The sequence below is a fragment of the Harpia harpyja genome, chromosome 23 (assembly GCF_026419915.1).
Source record: "Harpia harpyja isolate bHarHar1 chromosome 23, bHarHar1 primary haplotype, whole genome shotgun sequence".
Taxonomy (NCBI): domain Eukaryota; kingdom Metazoa; phylum Chordata; class Aves; order Accipitriformes; family Accipitridae; genus Harpia; species Harpia harpyja.
In genome coordinates this window covers 10,639,141-10,661,436 of record NC_068962.1, presented here as the reverse complement: position 1 = coordinate 10,661,436, position 22,296 = coordinate 10,639,141, and the positions used below count along the sequence as shown (strand labels likewise).

The window sequence follows — 22,296 nt, the reverse complement described above, 5'->3', positions numbered from 1 at the left end:
TGGTGAAGTCACCAGCAGACTCTATTATTTATATTTTCTGGCTTCAGAATCATGTCTCTGGGGTGCAAAATTCCTTTCTGTATGTGTGTACAGCTGTGTGTGCAATACAGTTATGTGTTGCTGTTCACCCTTTCAAACAAAAGAGAACAGTCTGCAGAATACTGTACAGGAGAAAAAATCTCTTGTCCAAGTTCACAATAGTTACATGGCACCACAGTTCACCATGATACACTGCAATTAAAAGGGAAGAGACAAACCTAAATTTCAAGGTCATCCATAATCCTTCCTTGATCAATGTTAACATTTATATAATGTGTATATGTATGTGTGTGTTTTACTTAATTTTATAGTAAAATGGAAATTCAGATTATTAAATTGTTTATAGTATCTGACACATTCGTTGGTTCACTCCTTTTTCATGTCCAACAAGAAATTTGGGAATCTGTCACTAGCTCTTGGATTTTGGCTTGCTCACAAGGGAATAGAAGAAGGGAACAAATCAGTAACCAGAAGGTTGTATTAATCTTACAACCACCTTAAACAAGCCTCACTGAGCAGCTTACTCAGAATGTAATTGATCTTTTTTTTTTTTTTCTGACAGTTTGAAGAAAAGTGACAGGGAATACATGGGACAGAGTATTAGAGAAATTGAACCTCAAAAGGGGAGAAAGTGTTTTATGTTACCTCCTGGTTAGCAGCAGCTAGTTCTTCTTCCAGTGCAGAGACTCTTTCTAAAGAAACCCTCAGTCGTTCCCTTACCTAGAAGAAAAATCAAAATATGTGCAGTAACGTAATTTCTATCAGTCTTTAAAGATTATATAATCTGCCATATGCACTACTGCATGCCCTGCCAGTCCATTTGCAGGCATGTGTGTTGCATCCTTTCATGAGACATACTGTGTAGTAAACATTTAAACCTAACTATAGGAAGACTTAACCCACGAAAATAGGTGTCAAACTTTAAATGCCATACTGCTGTTCCACAGTTTGCCTATAATTTTATGGAATGCATAGCAAATGCAAATAATCTAAGACCACACTAGGCATAAAAATAAAACGCTGTTCACAAGCATCTTTTACAAAGGATAAGAAAAAACCATTTGCAGATGTTTTAAGTCCACTCCATGGAAGATAACTAATCTGTTCATATTAATTGATTGCAACAAATTGACTGAAAAAATAACTTGCAGCATTGACTTCAGGCACACATACTAAAGTATTTTTACATCATCATGCAGTTTGTTTGGGTTCTGCAAAAAGTCATAAACAAGATATACTCTCATAAGCAGAAAAGACTGCTGTGTTTGTACCAGTTTCATAGATGACCTATTCTGTTCTAAGGTTGTCTATGATCTACTCAATTATTATTACTAGTGTAATTATTACTAAATATTAATTATTATTAAATAATAGCAATTTAATACCTCTGAAGACATATTTACTGTTGTTTGAGTGCTCTGGCTAAGCGTCAGCTCAGGTAGCATAGACAACCTAAGCTGGCAATGTAGTTGCCAGTCTCCCAATATGATTAAAGGCAAATCAGACCCAAAACAATCTTCAGGGCTGTGGGTACGTGACTCTCTCTCCTGACCATGAAGGGAGCCTATGGCAACTCCTCTCCTAATCTATACAACTTCATTAGGCACCTCACATGATTTTACAACCTGGCTAATTAGTCAACACTCAGGATGTATTTCTATACGTGTTCCACCTATGCTGCAGCAATGCTGTTCCAGCTGGTGGTCCAAGGATGTTTAAGGCTGTTAGCAATGTTTGTAGGGAAAGTTAGCATATTCTATTAGACCAAGAGATGTAGCTGGAAAACAAAGCAAAACAAAAATCAATCTTTCATGTACAATGGAACATTGTACATTTTCATGTACGTACAGTTGTTTTCACACCCTTGACAAATATAGAAGATCCCTGAAAAGGTTGTGTATGTCCTAACACTTTCATACTTTTTCCAGTGATACCTCTTAGTCTAATAAATATTACCTTTCCTTACATAATTTATTTTCCATTACTACTTATAGAAGTGAAATTTTGCAGAGACTCACTACCTCCCAAGAATGGCTTAGAATTTAATAGATTAAAATTACTTAGCAAAACTATAACATAGCATTTTCACTAAACTTTAAAACTAACTAAATCTACAGATCAAATACATATTCAGGAAAAACAACACTAAAAAAGAAAATTATTCAGCCTTTCTAACAAATGCAAATATAGTTGTTCATGCAGTACTTTGAGGTTTTTTGTTCTCTTTACATACTTCAGCTTTATTAACAGAAAAATTGAAAATTTATTTTATGTATTCACATAAATTATTTGAATGCTCTCAGGTAACTATAGTTTTACTATACACTAAACAATATTGCTAGCCTTAACAGAACAGAAATCACAAGTGATTTATTCAAAGGAGCAAAAGAAAAGTGAGTTGAAGAGTGTTAAGGTATAAGAAATATTAAGACATTCTCAAGATTAGAAATAATCCTCAATTTTTTAGTCCAATTTCTGATTTTTTAATTTCCGTCTATGCCTTCAGCTCTATAAGACTGAAAAAACCGAACTGTTAATGTTCCCAAAGATGCAGGCTGTAGCTTAAATGGACATTTCCTATAGGGTGTGACTATGTAGTCAATAGGTAAGCTGCAGTAACTGACTGTACCTGTTCCTCACCTGATGCAAAAGAAGTTTAAGCCATCTTGAAGTGGCAGTGACTGAGCCATCTCTGAGTGGCAGTAATAAGAGTGAAAATTACTACAAATTTTCATGGCTGTTTCAACTGTTTTCATGCACCAGAACAACAGAATACAGTGAAAATCTGCAATGGAACCCCAAATGATTTTGCTATTTATTAAATTTTTGTACTATTTTTCATCAAATATATATGCAAAAATCTTTAACCATAAAGCTTGCTTTCCAAAATGAGCTACATAATTCCTGGAAAACATCCTCATAAAGCTTCAGATTTATCATAGTACATAAGCTATTATCACAATCATTTTATGTAATTTTTTTAGTATTCAATTCTAACACACTCGGAATATGTAAAATTAATTTGAAATATTATCTTTACTAATTCTAATTTATTCATAATTTCCATCTAATTCTATTTTTCATAAAAATACTTCACACCAAATGTATAATGCATCAATTATTCTGGCTGTAATTGAAAAACTTTAATTGTTTAAATAGCTGAAAAAGTATTTCTTACTTCATTTGCCTTTCCTTTTTCCTATTTTTTAAATCATATTCTGCTTGAAAAACAGTACTATTTCTCCAGTTCTTCTACCAGCTTCCAAGGGCTGCTCAATGACCTGTTTCCCCACCCAGATGGATGAAAAGTCCAAGGCAGTGTGAGTCCACTACAAGGTACTCACATTTTTCCTCTCTCTCTCCTCCTACCACACTCTCTGCCTTCCCAGAGGTTCCCCCAACTCCTCTGTGGATCCCCAAACTCTCTTTCTGTATCCTGCTTCTCTTCCCACCACCATTTCTGTCTTTCACTAGCTCTCCACTATTAAAGTCCATGTCCTACCAGTGAGGGGTGTAATCCTGTCTTCAAGAGGCCTGATTTCAACCTCTCTAACCACAGTGGGAGCTGGCAGACAACAATTTCTTAATGGAAATCTCAGCTTAGATGTAAAAAATACATGGAAAAATGACAGTCATCTTTCTGGCTTCAGTCCTCTTGGCTGTAAGCGCTGCTGAGGGACAAGATGATTAAGAGAAAATTCATAAGACGGCAGTTGTTAATAGCTGAAATGAAATGCAATGAGTTGGTAATTTTACTTTAAATTTTCATAAGTTTCCTAAACCCTCCATGTATTCAAGCCTAAGTGTTTTATAAATGAGAATGCATGCTTAAAAAATATGTTATAAGATGTCTACCACTGGCGTTCACTTTGAACAGTGTTAGAATTTGCAAACCAACTAGGCCACATTACTGAGGAGGTCACAGCTCCACAAGGAGCTGGAATCAGAAAAATTATCCTTAACGTTTACACACTGTGGCACTGTAGAACTGAATCGTAGTGGGTTTTATATGGACATTTTAAAGCCTGAAAACAACAGTCCTTGGAAATAATAGGCATTTGTTTCAAAGAACATTTAGGAGACATTTTTTACATGGCACTTCAGAAAAAATAATAGGTAGACAATTAATATCTTTACTCTGATTATCAAGCTATTATATTCAAATCCAATATTTTTCATTATTGTCAGCAACAACATGGAACAGTACAGTGTGACACAGAGCAACAGTTGGAAGTTGTTTCCTTTCCTTTGCCTTTCCTTGCCTTGCCTTGCCTTGTCTTCCCTCCCTTCTATGTACACAGTTAATTCACTGCCTTTTTTATAATGACCTAACCAAAATTGCTGTCTGATGGCCCTTATTTGTTCTCTGAATATAAGAGTTGCTAAAGGAACTGAAAGCAACTGCGCCTTGGCACAGATGACTTCTTTTTCCCTTTCATCTGACCAGTAAGCAACTAATTCAGATTCACATTTGCCATGGTGACATTGGAAATGTTGCAATTAGTTCTTCATGTTCAACCACATACATAGTGGCTGTTAAAGTTGAGGGAAATCTTTGATTTTATCAGTGAAAAAAAGGAAAAGTTCTACATCAGCGCTCTGATCTGAAGGAGAAATCTGCTCTGGTTTACAGCCCAGAAACTAACTTTATTTCTGACTTTAAATTCCTTTCTCAGTCTTCAACTGATTTCAAAATAAACTCGAGGAAGAACACAAAAGCTGATTAAAGATTTCAGGTTTGGCCATTCACATTCCAGGAAAGAGTACAGGCTACAAATGCCACACTAACGTATGTGGTATACATATATTTTGAAAAAAATTTTACTCTGAACAGTATTTACCAGTTGGTAATTGTATTAATGTTTTCCTTTGTAACTTTGTAAGTTCATATCGAATAACCTTTGAATCTAAACACGGGTCAACAGCCAAAGCCTCTGAAAAGCCATATACAAATGTATTGCAAATAATTTTGTAATTATATTACAGCAAACAAAACAAACAGAACCATCCTCATTTCTGAGAGGTGCAGGAAAGGGTGTTGCTCCTGGTCACTATCTTGTTAGAGAAAAAGGAGCTGGAACAAATGCAAACTATTTTTATCTGATAATTTTTTTTTTCATATGATGAATGCAAATTAATTATTAGAATATTGCATTGTTTTCTCCTTTCTGGAATTCAGAGACAGTGAGTCACTATAGTTCATAGAAGTAAGCATTATCTTAGTGAGATTGTGTTTATCACTTCAGAAATAACATACTACTTAAATTTCATATTGTCCTTCAATGTATTTCTATTTTCTTGGGCACTAGATAAAGCTTTTCTAAGTAAAGTTTCATAAAGTAAAACTAACCAGATGTCACCTGATCTGTCAGAACATGCTATAATATGCATTTTTAAAGGACAGATTCCCACTACAGTGCCATAGACACAGCAGAAAAGAGTTGCTCTCTCCATGTTAGAGGGTGTATCCAACATGTGCCCAGATGACTGGGTATTCCTCTGGCTTAATGCAACCACATTATCTTGAAATGTAACACAGTCAATGTCATGTTAGCACTGCTGCCAGTGCAAAATATCACCCATCTTTCTCTGTCTCCTAGCAACTGCTTCCCACTTTTTTCCTTGCTGTCAAATTCTTTCTTCATTCTCTCCAGATCTGCAGCCCACAAAGAGCTTTTAAAAAACACTTGTGCATGCTAGAATTGGATTGCTTTTTTCTTCATGAACAGTCTACTGAATAAAAGCTCTCCTAGCTACCTGCTAATGAATAAAAAGATAGTGATAATGTTGACATGAATAGGTTGTTTTTATTTGCAAGAAGATTAGGCATACTTTTCTGCCATGAATTAATCTCAAGAGAACCAGTGTTTTTTGAATCTTAGCTAGGACAATAACACCTGGTAGTTGCTTTCCTCTGTGAAGATCAACTGGACACTTTTCCAAAAAAATTGACAAAAAAAATGGATTTGGAGAAGAAGTTGCTTCAAACAGTTTCTTCTTTCCAAATGTACATTTTAAATGTTGAACCCCAAGTTTAAAGCAAAACAGGAAAAATGTCTGCAGGAAAATAAACATGTTCAGACAGATATTAGAAGTCAATTATAGCTATAGAATGGTATATATAAAATAACCATTTTTCTAGCTTTTGTTCTTCCTGAATTGCACATAAGGAATACGTACTTCCCGATCTACTCTATACTCAATGTCATTCTAACCGTGAAGTTAATCTGGTCTTCTATATTCTATTCAACTTTAATGATGTCTAGTAAATCTCATCTTCATTTGCTGTATTATAAACTATTCTGTGTATATCCATATATAATATCCCAAAATATTTCATAGTACCGTCTTACCTTTTTTCTACAACTTTTCATTGCATGAAATAAAACAAAGAAAGGTATCAGCTACTTAGCAGCAGTAAGAGAAGTCTTTGAGATCTGAAGCATTAAGGTGAGGGGTGATTAACTGAAGAGAAGTTTCCACACAGACTGTCTTCCCTATGAATACAGCTGCAAATTTCAAGTGACTTTACTCAATAGCAAAGGCTATTACAAATGTTAAGTCAGAATTTCACATCGGTCCCAGTCATAATCAGTCCTAACCTCTAGTGTTTAAAACTTCCCATTTTTTAAACAATGCTCATTGTTTGTGGGATGTAACCTAACCTTACACTTAGGAAAAACAATCACTGAATTTAACTTTGTACATAAAGAAAATCTAGAATTGGTATTCGTAGCAGAACTGCCCATGTCCTGTGTTTTCAGATTTCTAAAAATACTAGCATAATTAGATATATAAAGATGTTTGAAAATATGTATAGCTTCTGTCAAATTAAATTTCTAAATAATAATAATGCAGTTAGTGCAGTATCAATTTCATTTGCTGTGACACAACTCACCCAAGAAGACACAATGAGTTTTCTTTGAGATACACATAAAATAGTAAATATTTATAAACTAAATTAACTCTTTCATTATCCCCATGCCCTAAAGAGAAAATTCTCACAAAGTACACTACAACTATGCAAGAACAGACTATGAAGATTGTTGTTTGGCACTGTTAGGAGCTCGTATGGATAATGGGGTAAGAATAACAGCATGCTCTTACCACCTTCTTCTCACTAGGATGTACCTATTGGGTTCAGCCAGACAGGACTGGCTCTCTAGTGTAGGAAGCTCATGACAAGCTTTCATTCTACAGGGTGTGAAGGGATGCTGAAGGAGCTGTCAGACACTGAAATAACTGTCAATGACAGTCACGCTTTCTCTGAATAATGCAATCATGGCCGTGATCTCTTTATGGTGGTCTATCTTTTCGACAAAAGGTAAAGGCAAAGTCCAGACTTCATGTAATATTTCCACCTTCCAGTCTGTTTTGTATTTTTCATTGCATTTTGTTACAGTAATGAGGATGTTTTTGTAGTTCTTGTACTGTGTACATAGCAATCCTTGCATGACCAGTGGCAGAGCTTTTACATCACCTCGAGATGTTTTAGTGTAGGAAGTGAAAACATGAAAGAAAATTTGCATTTAGGAAGACTGTAAAGACTTTCTTGGGAGTTTTGTAAGTTTAAAAGGCAAACATTTTAATGAAAATATCTTGTTATGCTTTCTCAAGGGTGTACTGGCTCAATTATTGGTTTCAATGTCAACATTTTTTGTGAAGAAAAAGATTACAGAAAAGTTTTCATTATTTATTTGCAAAGGGTCATGATACATTTTCAATGCACTTTTGACAGTTTTCATTGGTCTTTCTCCATTAACCTACTTCGGTTTTGGGTGCATTTTCTGATGGGGCAGTGTTTATTTCCTGTGACATCAGTATATCATATATCATGGGGTTTTGCCTCAGTATTTACTGCAAAGTTCTGCCCTCAGGCCTCCCTGAGCATAATGGCAGCGTCTGTGGGAGTGAAGCATCACCCACAATACAGGAGGACAAGACATACGTAAGTCAAAGGGAGCAGATTGGCTGCACCCAAGGGTGCTGAGCGACTTGATTAATTTGTCACAGTGAGGCCTTTTTCATCTTCGAAAGGTAATGGCAGTCAGGGGAGATTGCTGATGAGTGGAAAACCCACAAATGTTGTGTCCACCATCATGAAAGCCAGGTATTATCCTGGGAAGATCCAGGGAAGTCCAAGCTGGCCAGTGTTCGGAAGGTTATGGAGCAAATCTTCCTGGAAGCCATTGCCAGGCACATAAAGAGCAAGACAGGGACTGGGAAGAGCCAGTATGGCTTTGTCAAAGGCAAATGACATCTGGCCAACCTTATTGCCTTCTGTGATGAGATGACCAGCTCCATGGATGAGGGGAGAACAGTGAATGCTTTTTACTTTGTCTTTACCAAGGCTTTCTGCAAGATCTTCCATTTACCCCTGGAGAAAAGGGTGATATATGAATTGGATAAGTAGATTATACAGCGCATAGAAAACTGTCTGGACTGCAAGGCTCAGAGGTTTGTGATCAGTGACACAAAGTCCAAGTCGCATCCCATTACTATGAATGGAATAACCCCAGGATAGGCTTGGGGAAGAGAAAGCAGTTTTGCAGAAAAGACCTAGGGGTGAATAAGGCCAGACACACAGTTCAGTCAGGACGTTGAGGGAAACAATTATTCCCCTCTGAACTTTTGAGACTGCATCTGGTTTTGGGCTCCCCGGTACAAGAAAGACTGACAGACTTCAGTGAAGGCCCACCAATGTGGTCATGGGCTGGAGCACACGGCATATGAGAAGAGGCTGAGAGAGCTGGGTCTGGTCAAACTTAAGAAGGGAAGGTTCATGCGAGACCTTACTGCTGTCTACAACTAGCTAACCAGAAGATGTGGAGAAAACAAAGCCAGCTTCTTCTTGGAGATGCAGCGTGACAGGACAAAAGGGAACAGGTGCAAGACTCAACAACGGAAACTCCAGCTAGGGATTATGGAAAAAAAAATTGCAATGAGGGTAGCGAAACACCAGGATAGGTTTTCTCCCTGGAGATACTCAGAAGTTGATTAGACAGGACCCTAAGCAACCTGAAACAGTTGGCCCTGCTTTGAGTAGGGGGTTGGGCCAGACGTCATCAGGAGGTCCAACCTACATTATTCTACTAGTCTCTGAATAACTTCAACGAATTTTAATAGGTGGGTTAATATCTTATTTCTGAAGGGTCTGAAACAAATCTAACTTATATAATTTTTCTGTCAAAGAAAGTGTATAATAGATGACTTACATGCCATAAAGGTTTTTTAGCACATTTGGGTGCATGCAGTCTTTTTTACTTCCATTATTTTGGAATCAAAATCCCAATAATGCTGACAATGTGTGGTATAATGTGATAGCATTATATTATCAGGTATCTGGATGATATATAAAACATCTTTGATTTAATCCTTCTAAAGAGAGACACTATAACATAAATACATAATTTTATACAGGATTTGTACCTGAAAATAATGTGTGCTAGATTTATATCAAAGTATTTTAAAATTATTTACTAAACTGTTTCCTTGATTGACCTTGGAATGTTTTATAATAAAAATATGATTTATTATATCAAAATAAAAAAGGTTCGACGCATAGGTGAATAGCACATAGGAAAAAAGTAATTTTGGCCAATCAAATTTAAAACTTGTTTTATAATGTAACAAATCTCCTGTTAATATGATTGCAGATGGCTGATTTTTCTACACTGATAATTATCACCACTGCTAGGTCAGAGACCCATTATATATGTAAGATGCGTACCTGTGTCATTCCAAAATTTTTAAATGAACGGAATACTGATTTTAACCTGTTTGTTACATTAAAAATATATATATATATAATTTTCAAGAATATAGGTCAAAATATTATATTTAGCTTCAATCTAATTCTGTACAATAATTTTCAAAATGACATGTAAAATTAACTGCATAGTACCGAAACACTAAAACCTTCACAAAATACGTAAGAAGTACATAACTGCTGAATAATCAGAATCTATTTAAAGTTTAGTTCTTCTTATTTCTCATATTTATCCAGCACAGTGTCAAAAAGTTTAAAAGCAGGAGAGCTCCCTACTCTATAGTTTTATCAATGTTTAAATTGTAGGATAAAAGATCAAAGCTCAGACCATAAACCCTATCGATTCTCAAAAGATATTTTTAATAATACAGGATTTTGTAAGTCTTAATGACATCCAATTTCTTATTACAATTAATTGCTTACAGTGGGTAGAAGTCATTATATTCCCTTTTCTAGATTTTCTTTAAATATGCTTTCATGATATGTAACTGAATAGAACATATAACTAAAGAGATATACCTAAACACAAACTAAGTTTTGATTTGGCATAAGTTCCTTAAATTCATTTAACTTTGAACTTGATAGTTAACCCAGTATGACTCATAACCCAGTGTTTAACACCTTTATTACCAACGAAAAATAAATATTACTATATAACTACAGCTATCCTTCTCATAAAGCTGTTTCTTTTAATAATAGCTCCTTAAATACAGCCAACTTTCTGAGTATATTTCTGAATTTAAAAAAGTTAAATTTATTACTGTGAGACGATTTAACTAGTTCTACACAACACAGCTCAACTGTGCAGTCAACGGTTTCAGATGCTGTGCTGCACAATGTCTCCCCTGCTTACCCAACCATCTCAGAGAAGCAACTCAGCTGCAGCCCAAGCAAATCAGCCAAGACAGACCCTACAAGGAACAGGGTTCTTTGCTTGTGAGCAATGGTTCTCACGTGCTCCCTGCATGTGTAGCTTTGAGGCACTTACTAACTCAGATACATCATCTTCTGAGCTTATTGTTTCTAGAAATGAACTGGATTTCTGCATTCATGTAAGCAATGCTCAAGGTGATACCTCATAGTTGTACAAAATTTCATTCACACAAAGGAGTCCTTCCAGCACAGGACACATGAGGAATCCAGTGGAAAGAGGCTCTTAATTAGCATGACTAGATGCAGTTATCACCAGGGGTTTTTATCTTAATTCTGTAAGCCCTTCATTACCTCTGATAACAAAGTATCTACTACTTATTTTAGGTTACCCTATTTGTAGAGGGAATGCTGTGCTTATGTAGTAAATGCTAAAAAACATCTCTGAAACTTAGGAGGTTTTCCTCCTGAAAATTTTTAAGAGGCAAGTTCCTTTATGTAGTTAGAAACATCTCATTCTGCCTTTTTACTCTGTGTGTTTTAAAAATTTGAGATACCTACATTTTCTCAGCAATAACTTAAAAGCATGTTGTACAGACAATAAATTCCAAGGTGTCATCTGTATTTAGTGCTAAATAGGAGAAGCATATCTTGTAGGGGTGAGATTTGCTTATTTTGAAAAGTCAGTACTATTGTCTACAAAGGATAGATAAGTGACCTGAAGTGCATTACAGCTATTGGTCATACATTCTTATGGATTTCTCTGGACACATGTAAATGCTGTAAGTACAGGACATATTCCAAGAAGTAAATAAACAATACTGTTTCTCTGCTGCATCATAAGGCACAGTTAAGTAAGGTAAAGAGTGTATTTAGTAAGCTTTTTTCCCATACTGTACCTTTTCATCCAAAGCCTTGTGGTGCTCAAACAGAGATTTCAGAGCTTTGAGGACCTCAACTTCACTGGAAACTCCTGAGGGAGACTGTGCTTGCCGTTTCACCACTGTCATCCTCAGTGACCTTTCGTGTCTTGAGACAAGGCACTCCAAATGCTCCAGTAACAGCTATTGGATTTGATATAAAAGGTTATTAATTTTTGTGCACCTAAATGCCATGGAAATACTAACTACAAAGTGCATGGTAACAAATGGCAATTTTCTTGGCAACCTCATTGTAGGAGAGACTGCTGGAATTATTGACAACACTTCATGATTCTAAATCAGATGGAATAAATAGAACAATAGGAGATCTACTTGTGATTTTACTTAAAACTCTGCTATGAAAAGCGAGAACAACAAATCACTCAGCATAGAGTCACTATTTAACTAAATTAAGTACATATTTATGATATTATTTGTGATAGTAATTGATGAACATTAACAACCAAGTAACAACCAAGGCCAGTCTAAAGCATCATGCAAAAATACTAAAGAAGTTTATAATTAATTCACCCTAACAGTAATATATTTTCAATTTATTCTGGAAGTTACTTTAAAAAATATATAAAAGTAAACAGTCTATTTTATTACATTTTTAAGACTATTCATTCTAAATGCCACATCTAATGGCATTTGTCACTAGGATGTGCTCTAAACTGTTCATTGTCTCTGTTGTATTGCAAACAAGATGGAAGACAAAAAGGTCCATACAGAGAAATTTCAGGCTATTCTAAATATCTGTAAAATAACCTGTAAATAACCTATTGTAAAAAAATATGATAATTATTTTTCCTTATTACTCAGAGATTAAATGAAAAATTAAAACGATATGTTGATGTTGTATAGAAAATTCCCCATTTGTCTATACTTTCATAGGGCTACCATTGCTGTTCTTACTGTCTGAACATAAAAGACAATTGGTTAGCTGTGAGGTTAAAGGAGGCTAGCTAAATTCATGAATCACAATGCATGTTAACTGTATTGTAATCACAGCATACAATTATATCTAAGTCATTGAACTGGAAATTTGAAAGTTACCATGGATAATTGTTTATTATAATTGTTTATTATTTCTCCTTCGATGTGGTTCTTAATATAGCTACTATTAGTAAAGATATATATTTATCTGTAATCCGTAGTTATTCTCAGTCACATAATGACTTTATTGTTACATTATAGACATAGAAGAGCAAAATCAGAGTGTAATCACATTACAGTTGTAATATATTGCTATTAAGTCACAAATGATTAGGGTTTGATGTTAACTTTGCTTCAAACGTGATTCTTGTGTCTGTATTTGCAGCTGGTTATTATGTTACAATAGCTCTATTATTTACAAAAAATAGTGAACACATATGCAAACATTGTTAATACGTTAAGAATTGTAATGACTCCAGTTCAAGAAAGGAGGGTATTTCTACCATTTCTGAATTCAGGTGATGGCCTGTATTTATCAAAGGCAAATGAGCAAGAAATTCATGAGCTTTGTCATCAGATCCCTGCAGGGATGATGGCAGATATAGGTGGATTTTTAATTATTTGAGGCAGTCTAAAGTAACAGGCAAATTCGAAGAGACTTCGTCATCATAGAGCCATCAGGAACTCGGTACGGGGCCATGGTAAGGTTGTAACTCAAATGAGATCAGAATAGCTTCCAAATACTTACAGAGTATTTCTGTTCATAGCAGTACTTAAATACACAGTTAATTGCTGTCATGAATAGAACTGAATTTCTGAATTTTGTTCTAAATTCATATAACTTCATGATTTTTCTAGGCCACCTAGTTTACCTAGGAGATAGCTGGAGGAAAGTATAGTAGATTTCTAATGCTACAATCTACTCTCTGCGCCATCTCTCCAAAGAGACTGTGTGGCTGCAACATTTCCTTCTCTCTGCAGCCCAACTCTGCCCCACTCCGTAGCCCTGGGGTAGCCAGACTCTGACTCTAATCTATGCTGTGGATTTGTACCTCTCCACAGTCATTCCCACTTGCTGACTGTTCCCGCTAGAGCCTGGCTCATCCTGCTCTGTTATCTGTCTTGTCTGCCTTTCTTTATGCAGAAACTTTTCAATGCATCATAGCTACCTCTGGAACAGCCTAAATCCAGTCAAAATGCTATGAATTTCTAGAGAAATTGGGGAAAAAAAGGAAAATGTTGAACCACAGTTGAGCTTTTAGCGTGGCCATTCCTTCCATAAGTCTGTAGTTGTCTGAAGCTCAAACTGACACCCATTAAAATGGTCCAAAACAACAAAACTTTGGTAACTATTTTTTGCCTTAATGCTCAGCAGATTTATCACATTTGATGCCTTACTACCCTAAACAACTTATCTCCCAGACAAACACTGTGATTAGATTAGAAAGGAGAGTTCTGAGAGCCTGCATGCAAGTCTTAGCTGAAAGGAAAAATGAGAAAATCTAGTTTAGGAGAGAAGAAAAATGGTGGTGACACAGAATTCTTGACATGGAAAAAACTTTCATGACAGAAGGAATTATGCATAACCTACAGCACAGAGGTAAATAAGGAACACAGGAAAAAAACCTAATATACATCTAGAACCTCATTTTGAACTGGTGTAAACAGACAATCTTGACAAGGAATTTGAAGTCAGCATGGACAGAAGAAAGACAAGATCCTTACTAAGAGAAGGAAGATTAGAGATCGAAGATACTGACGAAGAGAGAAAAAAAGTTAAACAAGGTTTCCAAGTATAAGAAGAGAGCAGAGTGGTGGGAACTCAGAATTTCTAATGGGGTGATTGTGGAGGAGTTTACTATGTGGGATGAAGAGTGCAGCACCTTGGCCCTTTGTAGAGCAGCAGATAACATATTTAACTTTAGGTTGTTACTGCCATGTTAGAAATGTGCATAATATCTAAAACTAAACCAATGAAAGTCATCCATTTAATATACACAAAAGCTAATTTTGCCTTTAGCTTAGAATTACCATTCTAGAGGTAACAAAACCATATTTCAATGTCTGCATATACTTCATAGTTGTTAAATAAATCAAGTGCAAAATATTGTGTTGCCTATTTTACTACATAAAGACAGATGAGCTGACGTCACAGCTAAGTGTCAAAATACTCATGAAGATTTACTGCACTACTTGTGAACATTTCACGCTTTTTCTTTCTGTTCTTATTCACTCAAGCTACTCAGTTTACAGTGGTTCATTTTTCAGGAAACTACCTCTGAACACCAGAATTTTCCTTACCATCAGCCCTAAGAATGCTCAAGAAGGCATGCTGACATAGGTTTCTGGCTTGTAAAGGTTTCTTGCTTTTGCTTTTCAACAAAAGTCAACTCTATTTCTCCACAAATTCTGTAAGCACTGCTTACAGCAAATCCAGCTGAGCAGACAGTATTATTAACCAGGTCTCCCAGTGCCACATTACTCCCAGACATGCTGAAAGGGAAGAATAGCCCAAGGGTTGGAACATCTGACTGTGACTGAGCACCTGATGGCAAATCCTTGCCTCCTGCTCTGCTGAAATGATACTGCTATTTTATCCATCGTTGCCTCAACTACAATTATATTAAAAAAAGGGTAGTAGATCTTCCTTGCTTCCCTGGGAAGAGCAAATGTAACTACACTGACAGAACGATGAAGTGTCCCATTGCTGCAATGATGGGGGAAGAGACGTATAAACATATAAAATTGACATTGAAGATAATGGTGTGTCCAAGCAACGTTTAAGTTTAATGACTTAAGGAAATCACAATAACTTGGGGGCATGGAGGCATGATGAGGACTTTCCCCCCTATATAATTCAAGAATTACAATTCCATATATTTGTGAGAAGACCACAAGATTTCTTGTCGAAATAACATTGTAACAATATTGGTAGTTCATTTAAACTACAAGAGAATAGTTAGAAACAGCTTTAGGTATTTTGGTATGTTGCAATTCAACTCTGGCATTAAGAAAGATCATGGGCTGCTGAGCATTTTCTGCTCCCTCACACTGTGCCAAGCTGCTACAGTTGTCAAGCACTCAGAGGGACAGGCAGCGTGCAGAGAAAAGAAGATGAAGATCAACAGCAGCAGGCGGGACAGAATCACCCACGCATCATTGCTATGCTTTTCCTACTGGAAAGCATAAGCTTGACAATCAATTATGAAATAATCTGACAAGTGAATTTTACTCTTATGCTGGGCAAATTTTAGGATGCTTAAGATGCTGTGCTGATAACTCTATCTTAGCTAAATGGGATGAAGGTTTCTGGAGCTCTGGACTCTTCATGAGCATAAAGAATGTATAAATATAATCATTTAAGGACTGAAAAATGTTCTAGTGCATATTTTGTTAGTGAATGAAGCATCTTTAAAATGTTAATTAGAACTAAATCAACAAGAATAGAGAATATTGTTAGAATATAGCCAGCTTCCTGTATTTCTCAAATCACTTCTAAAGCACTTAAGGAAGTGAGTGATTTCTGTGAAATGGAAATGCATGGCTAAATTTAATGGTATAAATTGCATCGCTGTAGGTTATTACCCACATATATTATACTATACCATCATTACTCCATGGACACTGATTTACATATGGAAAACGAAAAAAGTTAAAACATTCTTTATCAGGAATGATGACTCAGTAAGCTGAAATTAGTGTGACTCAGCAGAGTTTGTATTACCACAGGACCTGGATTTTAATCAATACAAAATATGTTATCTTAACTTTCTTTCTTTTTAACAAACCTATTTGTAAAAAAAAAAAAAAAGTTCACAGCAGGATAATAAATGGAGAAATTAAAGATTCAGGAGAGGGTGATGGAGAGAAAAGGAGAGGCATAAATAATGGAATACAGGGAAAAATATAAAAGATAAGGGATTTACTAAAATGAGACAGACTTAGCTTAAGGGATTCCTTAGAGGAATGGGGCAACCCACTGAGAAGACAATTCTCTTTAGAGGTCCAACTTAAAATTTCTCATCAGCACAGGCAAAATTGAATTTCCTTTCAGTCTATATTTAGAATGCACATTGTTTGGTGAATCTCCATCTCTGGTGCAGGCAAAGAAGACAAGTAAAATAAGCAGACATGGGGTTGAAGATTATCTCTAAAACCAGTAGAAAATCAGTCATTTTCTTCAGCATTGTTCCACAGTGGTGGAAACCAATTTGCAGTTACAGCCTAACTACAGCATATGTCCCATGTCTGTCTTTCTGTACAACCAAGACAGAAAAGAAAATACTGGCAACCTAAAACCTTAATGGAAACACACATATGTGAAGCAAAAGTACAAAAGAAAATGTAATAATCAGGATAATGATACAAAGTAATAGAAATGAAGAAAAGGGGTTTTATGAGAGTAATGAATACAAATATAATAACTATTTTACAGTGTCTGAAAATACAGGTATTGAATTACTATGTATTACATTTATATCTATTGTCACCCTGTTTTCTGTGACAGAAGAAACACAGGTGTCTAGAAGATAGATCATAATATTGAGGCAAAAGTAATGAAGATTACTGTCATTGACATTAGTGAAACAATGCTTTTGCCTTTACAGAACTTTAGGAAACAGTTATACTTATTTTCATGTGTACAGTGCTCTCAAACAGTAAGAACTCACTATGTTTAAAAAAGAAAATAGAGTGCCCAATCTAGTTTCAGCACTTATCAAACTGATATAAGTAAAAGGACCTCTAAGAAAATGAGCTAAATAAATGAGTTAAAACCATACTTTAAAAGATATTTGTAGTTTCCCAACACAATAAAAGGGAAATTTAATCATAAATATAGGGTGAAGTTCTGATCTATGGGTATTATGAGACTGCAGTGCCTAATTGAAGATGTTTCATAAACCATTCACTAAGGAACTGAGACAATAAAATATGAATAAAATTAAATCTAAGCCAGCCTTGTTCACTTTAGTAAATGCTTCAGCTCCTGAGGTATTAAGTAAAAGAAAGACAATGACACTGTCTTTGTTACTGCTGTTTCATTCATTAACATAGGTTTAATTTTTCTTGTTTCTAAAACTGCTTGAACTAAAATATTTCAGACCAATTTAAGTAACATTTTATGCTGTATACAAAAAGCATATGTATGTGTCTGTTTTTTTGTTGTAGTGAAAAAAACACAATCAGATTAATCCATATCAGTATTATAATAGATTTTTTTGTTTCAGCTGCCAAACCAAACCCCGAATTTCCTCATAATCATATTCTGATTTCATAAGTTAATCCTACAAACTTTTCCTACTTTTAAAAAGTACAGATTGAGACAAAAATAACTTTCAATTTTAATTAAACTTAGCACAGCCAAATTAGTGTTATTTTATAATTTCCATTAAATAATATGCTAGATCACACTGACCTGTGTTCCAGCTTCAGAAAAGATGCTGTTTTCCGCATGCTATAGGTGATCATTCTAGCTACAGAATATCCAGAGAAATAACGGTTTCTATTAAGATATCTTTGTATATGTTTTCAAAGTCCCATGCAATGATTTTCCAGAGAGAACCTGTTTGTCCTCCTGTCAGCAATGCCACACCAATCAATACATAAACGTATGCTCCTGCATTTTTTATTTTGCCTCGCGTACTGACAGATTAAGTTGCCAGCTAAGTTCTTGACATGAAAATATTTCTACTGTAATATGTTAGAAAAAGTTAATTATCATAGGCAGTAAAAATACATATTCAAAAGCAAAAGGTCAGTAGGAAGCTTTGCTTAAGAATGCTGCTAGAAGGATTGAGAAGGAACTTGATTAAATATTGGGGTAAGGTTTAAACCCTGGTATTTTGGATGAGACCTGGAGTGTACGGATCCCAAAGAATGTAATTCCATCACGGTCTCTCTCTAATACATGTTACTGTCAGAGTCTGCCACTGCAGCTTGGCATAGAGTGGCAAATCATGATGTGTGTTGTTTTGGGTTTTTGGTTGTTTGTTTTTGTGGAGATTGGCAAAAACTGTACAAGACTGTTGCCAAGAAATAAAGAAACACATAGGTGTGGGTCTAGAGTAAAGAAAAAAACTGCCAGCTAGGCATAACTGAAAATGTACAAGGGAGCTAGAAGGCTAGTGTGTACTTGGAATCTGACAGAGTTGCCACTTTATTTCTTCTTGCTGATCTTCAGTTTGAAGAAGTAGGTACTTCAAACAGTATCTTTATGCTGTTACCCCAGGGAGATGAAAGGTTGGGTTAAAAAATTCAGAAACAGCAATCTGAGAATTTGGAACTGAGCCTTTTTATTTAAAGGTAGTAGGAAGAGCTACTTGGGACAAAAGTGGTTGTAGTGAGTAGTTCCAGTACGTGTGGTTATGCATGAGCATGTCCTGGGAGGGCAGGTAAGCCTTGCTAGCATAGCCAAGCTAGAGCTGGGTTAAGTGTGAACACTAGTGGGATGCAAGAAAGAAGCATTAGTTGGACTAACTTCATATATCAGAAAAGACAATTAATTTCCTCATTGCAAAAGTGTATCAGTGGTCCTCCAAATATTATTACTTTATTACAATCTTTGCTTAATTAACAGAAAAAATTTGGAGCAACCTTTTCTTACAAAATATTAATGCTGTTTTGCATAAATCTCAGTTTGCAAAAGTGCCTCTTTACAGGCAATGCCTTCTCAATGAATGTTGCTAGAAATCTCATCGCTACCACATCATTGAGACTGTATTCTGAAGACAACAGCTTTGTATCTAAAATGCTGGTCTTTCCCTACAAAAGAAGTATACAGGAGCCTGTGGAAGACGGTATGACTATTACAGCAAAGTCCGGCAACTAATGTAGCATATGGCAGCTTAGAGCCTGGCAAGAACATATATATGACACCATGGGGTGACAACTTATTAATGAAGATGCTAGAGGTCAGGGTAAGGCATGTCTGATTTTTTTCTCCCTCCTTCTCCATTAATACTTGGACTATATCTTTACCTCTTGTTTACCGTAACATCTCCTGCATTTCCTATATTTTTTCATAGCCTAAATCTTTTCATCTCCAATACCTACCTTAATCCTCATTCTGAAAATACACTGTTAAGAGTTTACTAATTTTAACTGCAAGGACTTCTCGCAAAGATTATCACACTCTATAACTCTCATTTGTTGGTATTAGTTCTCCTAGAAAAGCTCTTACTGACTTTTCTTTTACATAACACAGAAACATAACAATGGATGCTCTTTAAGCCTCTTGGTTTGCAAAGAAAGTGCCTATGATAAAGCTAAGTCTGACTTACGCGATGACTTGCAGTTGACTCATCTTCCTTTTCTCCCACAGTTGTTTGGCAAGTGACTATCTTTGGCTACTAGGCTGTCTTGGGATTATTGCTAGTCTGCACTACTTATATCAGACCCACAGTAAGTATTGGTACACTGCAGTTTTAATATACCAAAGTCGGTGTTCAATGGGCATTGTAGTGAAATGGATAAAGCATTGTGCTAGGCAGTTTTGTGCACATGCTTATGAAGAACCTAGGACAACTGAGAAGAGACACTGCAAATTTAGTTTACATGGTATTTTTTCTGTAAAGGAAGGCAAATGGAAGGATGTTCTGTGCAGGAATGGGTATATGTAGATTATTGAACAAGTACAGTTGAGTGTATATTTTAACTACATCTCTGTATTCAAAAGTTTGTGCTGGAAATTAACAAAAAGTATTCTTTAGTCTATGTAAATGATTTTCTTCATTGACTTTCGTATTTTTACCTTAAATACTAAAATAACTGATACATGTAGCAGTTACTGATAATTTAAGCAGCTTTAGAAAGTTGAGATGGTTTGCTAAAACTAAAAAATGCAGTGCAATTCCTACATGCTTCTCCACTAATTAATTCTATTTTTGTGGAAGTCATTTTGGACTGTTTAGAATGTATGAGAGTCGTGGGAGAAAAAGTAGGTCTCACCTATGTCTCCCATCACATTTCCCAAACCCATCCCCTCTACGTCTTTTGTGCTAAATGTGATCATCTCCTGCACCTCCAAGCTAGCATGGAGGTAGATGGGGCAGCTTTGCCTCTTTGTAGGCATCTGTATCATCTGTCCTTCCTTGGATTTCTTGGCACCCTGGTGCTATAGCTGGACAGAAGAAAGGAGGGAGAAAGACCCTCTCCCAGTTCTTTTGTCATGTACATTGTTAGGTTTCCTTCAGAATGCAAATTAGCTGACCAAGGAAAGATGCTATCTGAGCGGTCAAAGTGCTTTTAGTTTAGTGAGAGGAGGAAAACAGGAAGAGTTATCCAGATCACAGAAGAATGACATATGTATATGAGAAAACATCCTTGGTGTTCAACCTCTCTGAAATCTATTCCACATGTTCATTACCAGCCTGACTCCTGGCTGGTCTGGGACTACTCCATCTCTTTTTTCACACCTTTCCACACCCCATAAAGCCTCCTCCATTCCCATCTCACATTTGATCACTTCTGCCTTTGCCCAGACACCTGCATGTGCAAATTATTTTATTCTGAAAACCATTCTGTACACCTTTTGTACCACAAGGGAAAGCTGGCTCTGTTGTAACCTTGCCTTTTGCCTTGGTAAGAGATGAGGATATGTGAGGGCTACGTAAGCAGGCCCTGGGGCTTAGAAGGCTGCATGAGTCCCTTGCTTTAGAAAACATTTAAACTGAATGTACTTACCATGTTATATACAAAATCAGCCATTTTTGTAATATATCTTGCTAACACATACGCTTGTTTCCTCCAGGACTGTAGCACGGTAGATACATCCTGTTACTTAGAACCTTACAAGTCTCAAGTACTTATTAAAAGGCTGGAATTTTGTCTTTTTATGTATACAAATGAAGATCTAAATTTATATGTAAGTATATTCCTCCTGCTTTACAAATACATGATATCCAGAAAAGGTCTGCTGTATACTTACTCTTGTGTTGTTTCTTTCAGCTTTCAGTTCTGAAATCTCCTCCTCTTTTTCAAGCAGCTGTTCCCTGCATGCATTTAATTCTTTTGTTAGTGCAGCAAATTCCTGTGGAATAAAATTATATATGAAGATGTAAACACTAGTATAATCAAATCCATATGCATTCTAGAGTTTGAGGATTTAAATAATATTTAAAATCATCAACACAAACTGAAATAGCATATGTAAGCATCAGCATCTACCAAAACCATTTAAAGTCTAGCCATATCTAATAAAAAGTGCCTACGGAAAACACTGATTTAAGTTTAGAAACAAAAGAAGGTTCAAGGTGATGGCAACATCCCTCATACATAATCTATCAGAACCACACCAGAAGAACAGAACTGGCCTATTTCATAGCAACAGAGACACCACATTTTACGCATAATGAGGTTCAACTCAACATATCCACTTAGCGAGTGTTCTTGCTTCTCTGTAGGGCACCATTGCAATACAGTAGGTATATATACATACATATATGGCAGGTATATATATATATCAGGTATTCACTGATCAAAATCTATCTAATATCAGATTAACATAAGTAATATGTGTGTTGTAAAAAAAATACTCTCATTATTTTTACTTGATATTTGAATTTAGCTATTAAATTGTATTTGGGTATTATAGTGAAAGGCTGTGATGAGTCACAACAATATTAATGTTTGTTAGTTTGGAGTGAGTTTCCTATGAAAGAACAACATAAAATGAAACTGGATTTTAAGTTGTTCCTGATGGTAAGTTTTATACATGCAAGTAACAGGTTTTCTGAAAAACACATTTTTTCAGTTGTAAAAATT

The 22,296-nt window shown here is 35.7% G+C and overlaps 1 protein-coding gene across 12 annotated transcripts in view; it reads right to left on the bottom strand.

Annotated features, from left to right (window-relative positions):
- PPFIA2 (PTPRF interacting protein alpha 2) overlaps nt 1-22,296 on the bottom strand; it is a 355,332-nt gene that overhangs the window by 111,505 nt on the left and 221,531 nt on the right. For all 12 annotated transcript variants that reach the window (XM_052774388.1, XM_052774394.1, XM_052774386.1 and 9 more), the window contains 3 exons: nt 21,461-21,562; nt 11,578-11,742; nt 685-759 (listed from right to left, as the gene is read on the bottom strand). In XM_052774388.1, the coding sequence (XP_052630348.1) occupies nt 685-759; nt 11,578-11,742; nt 21,461-21,562 (342 nt within the window). The remainder of the gene's footprint in view (nt 1-684; nt 760-11,577; nt 11,743-21,460; nt 21,563-22,296) is intronic.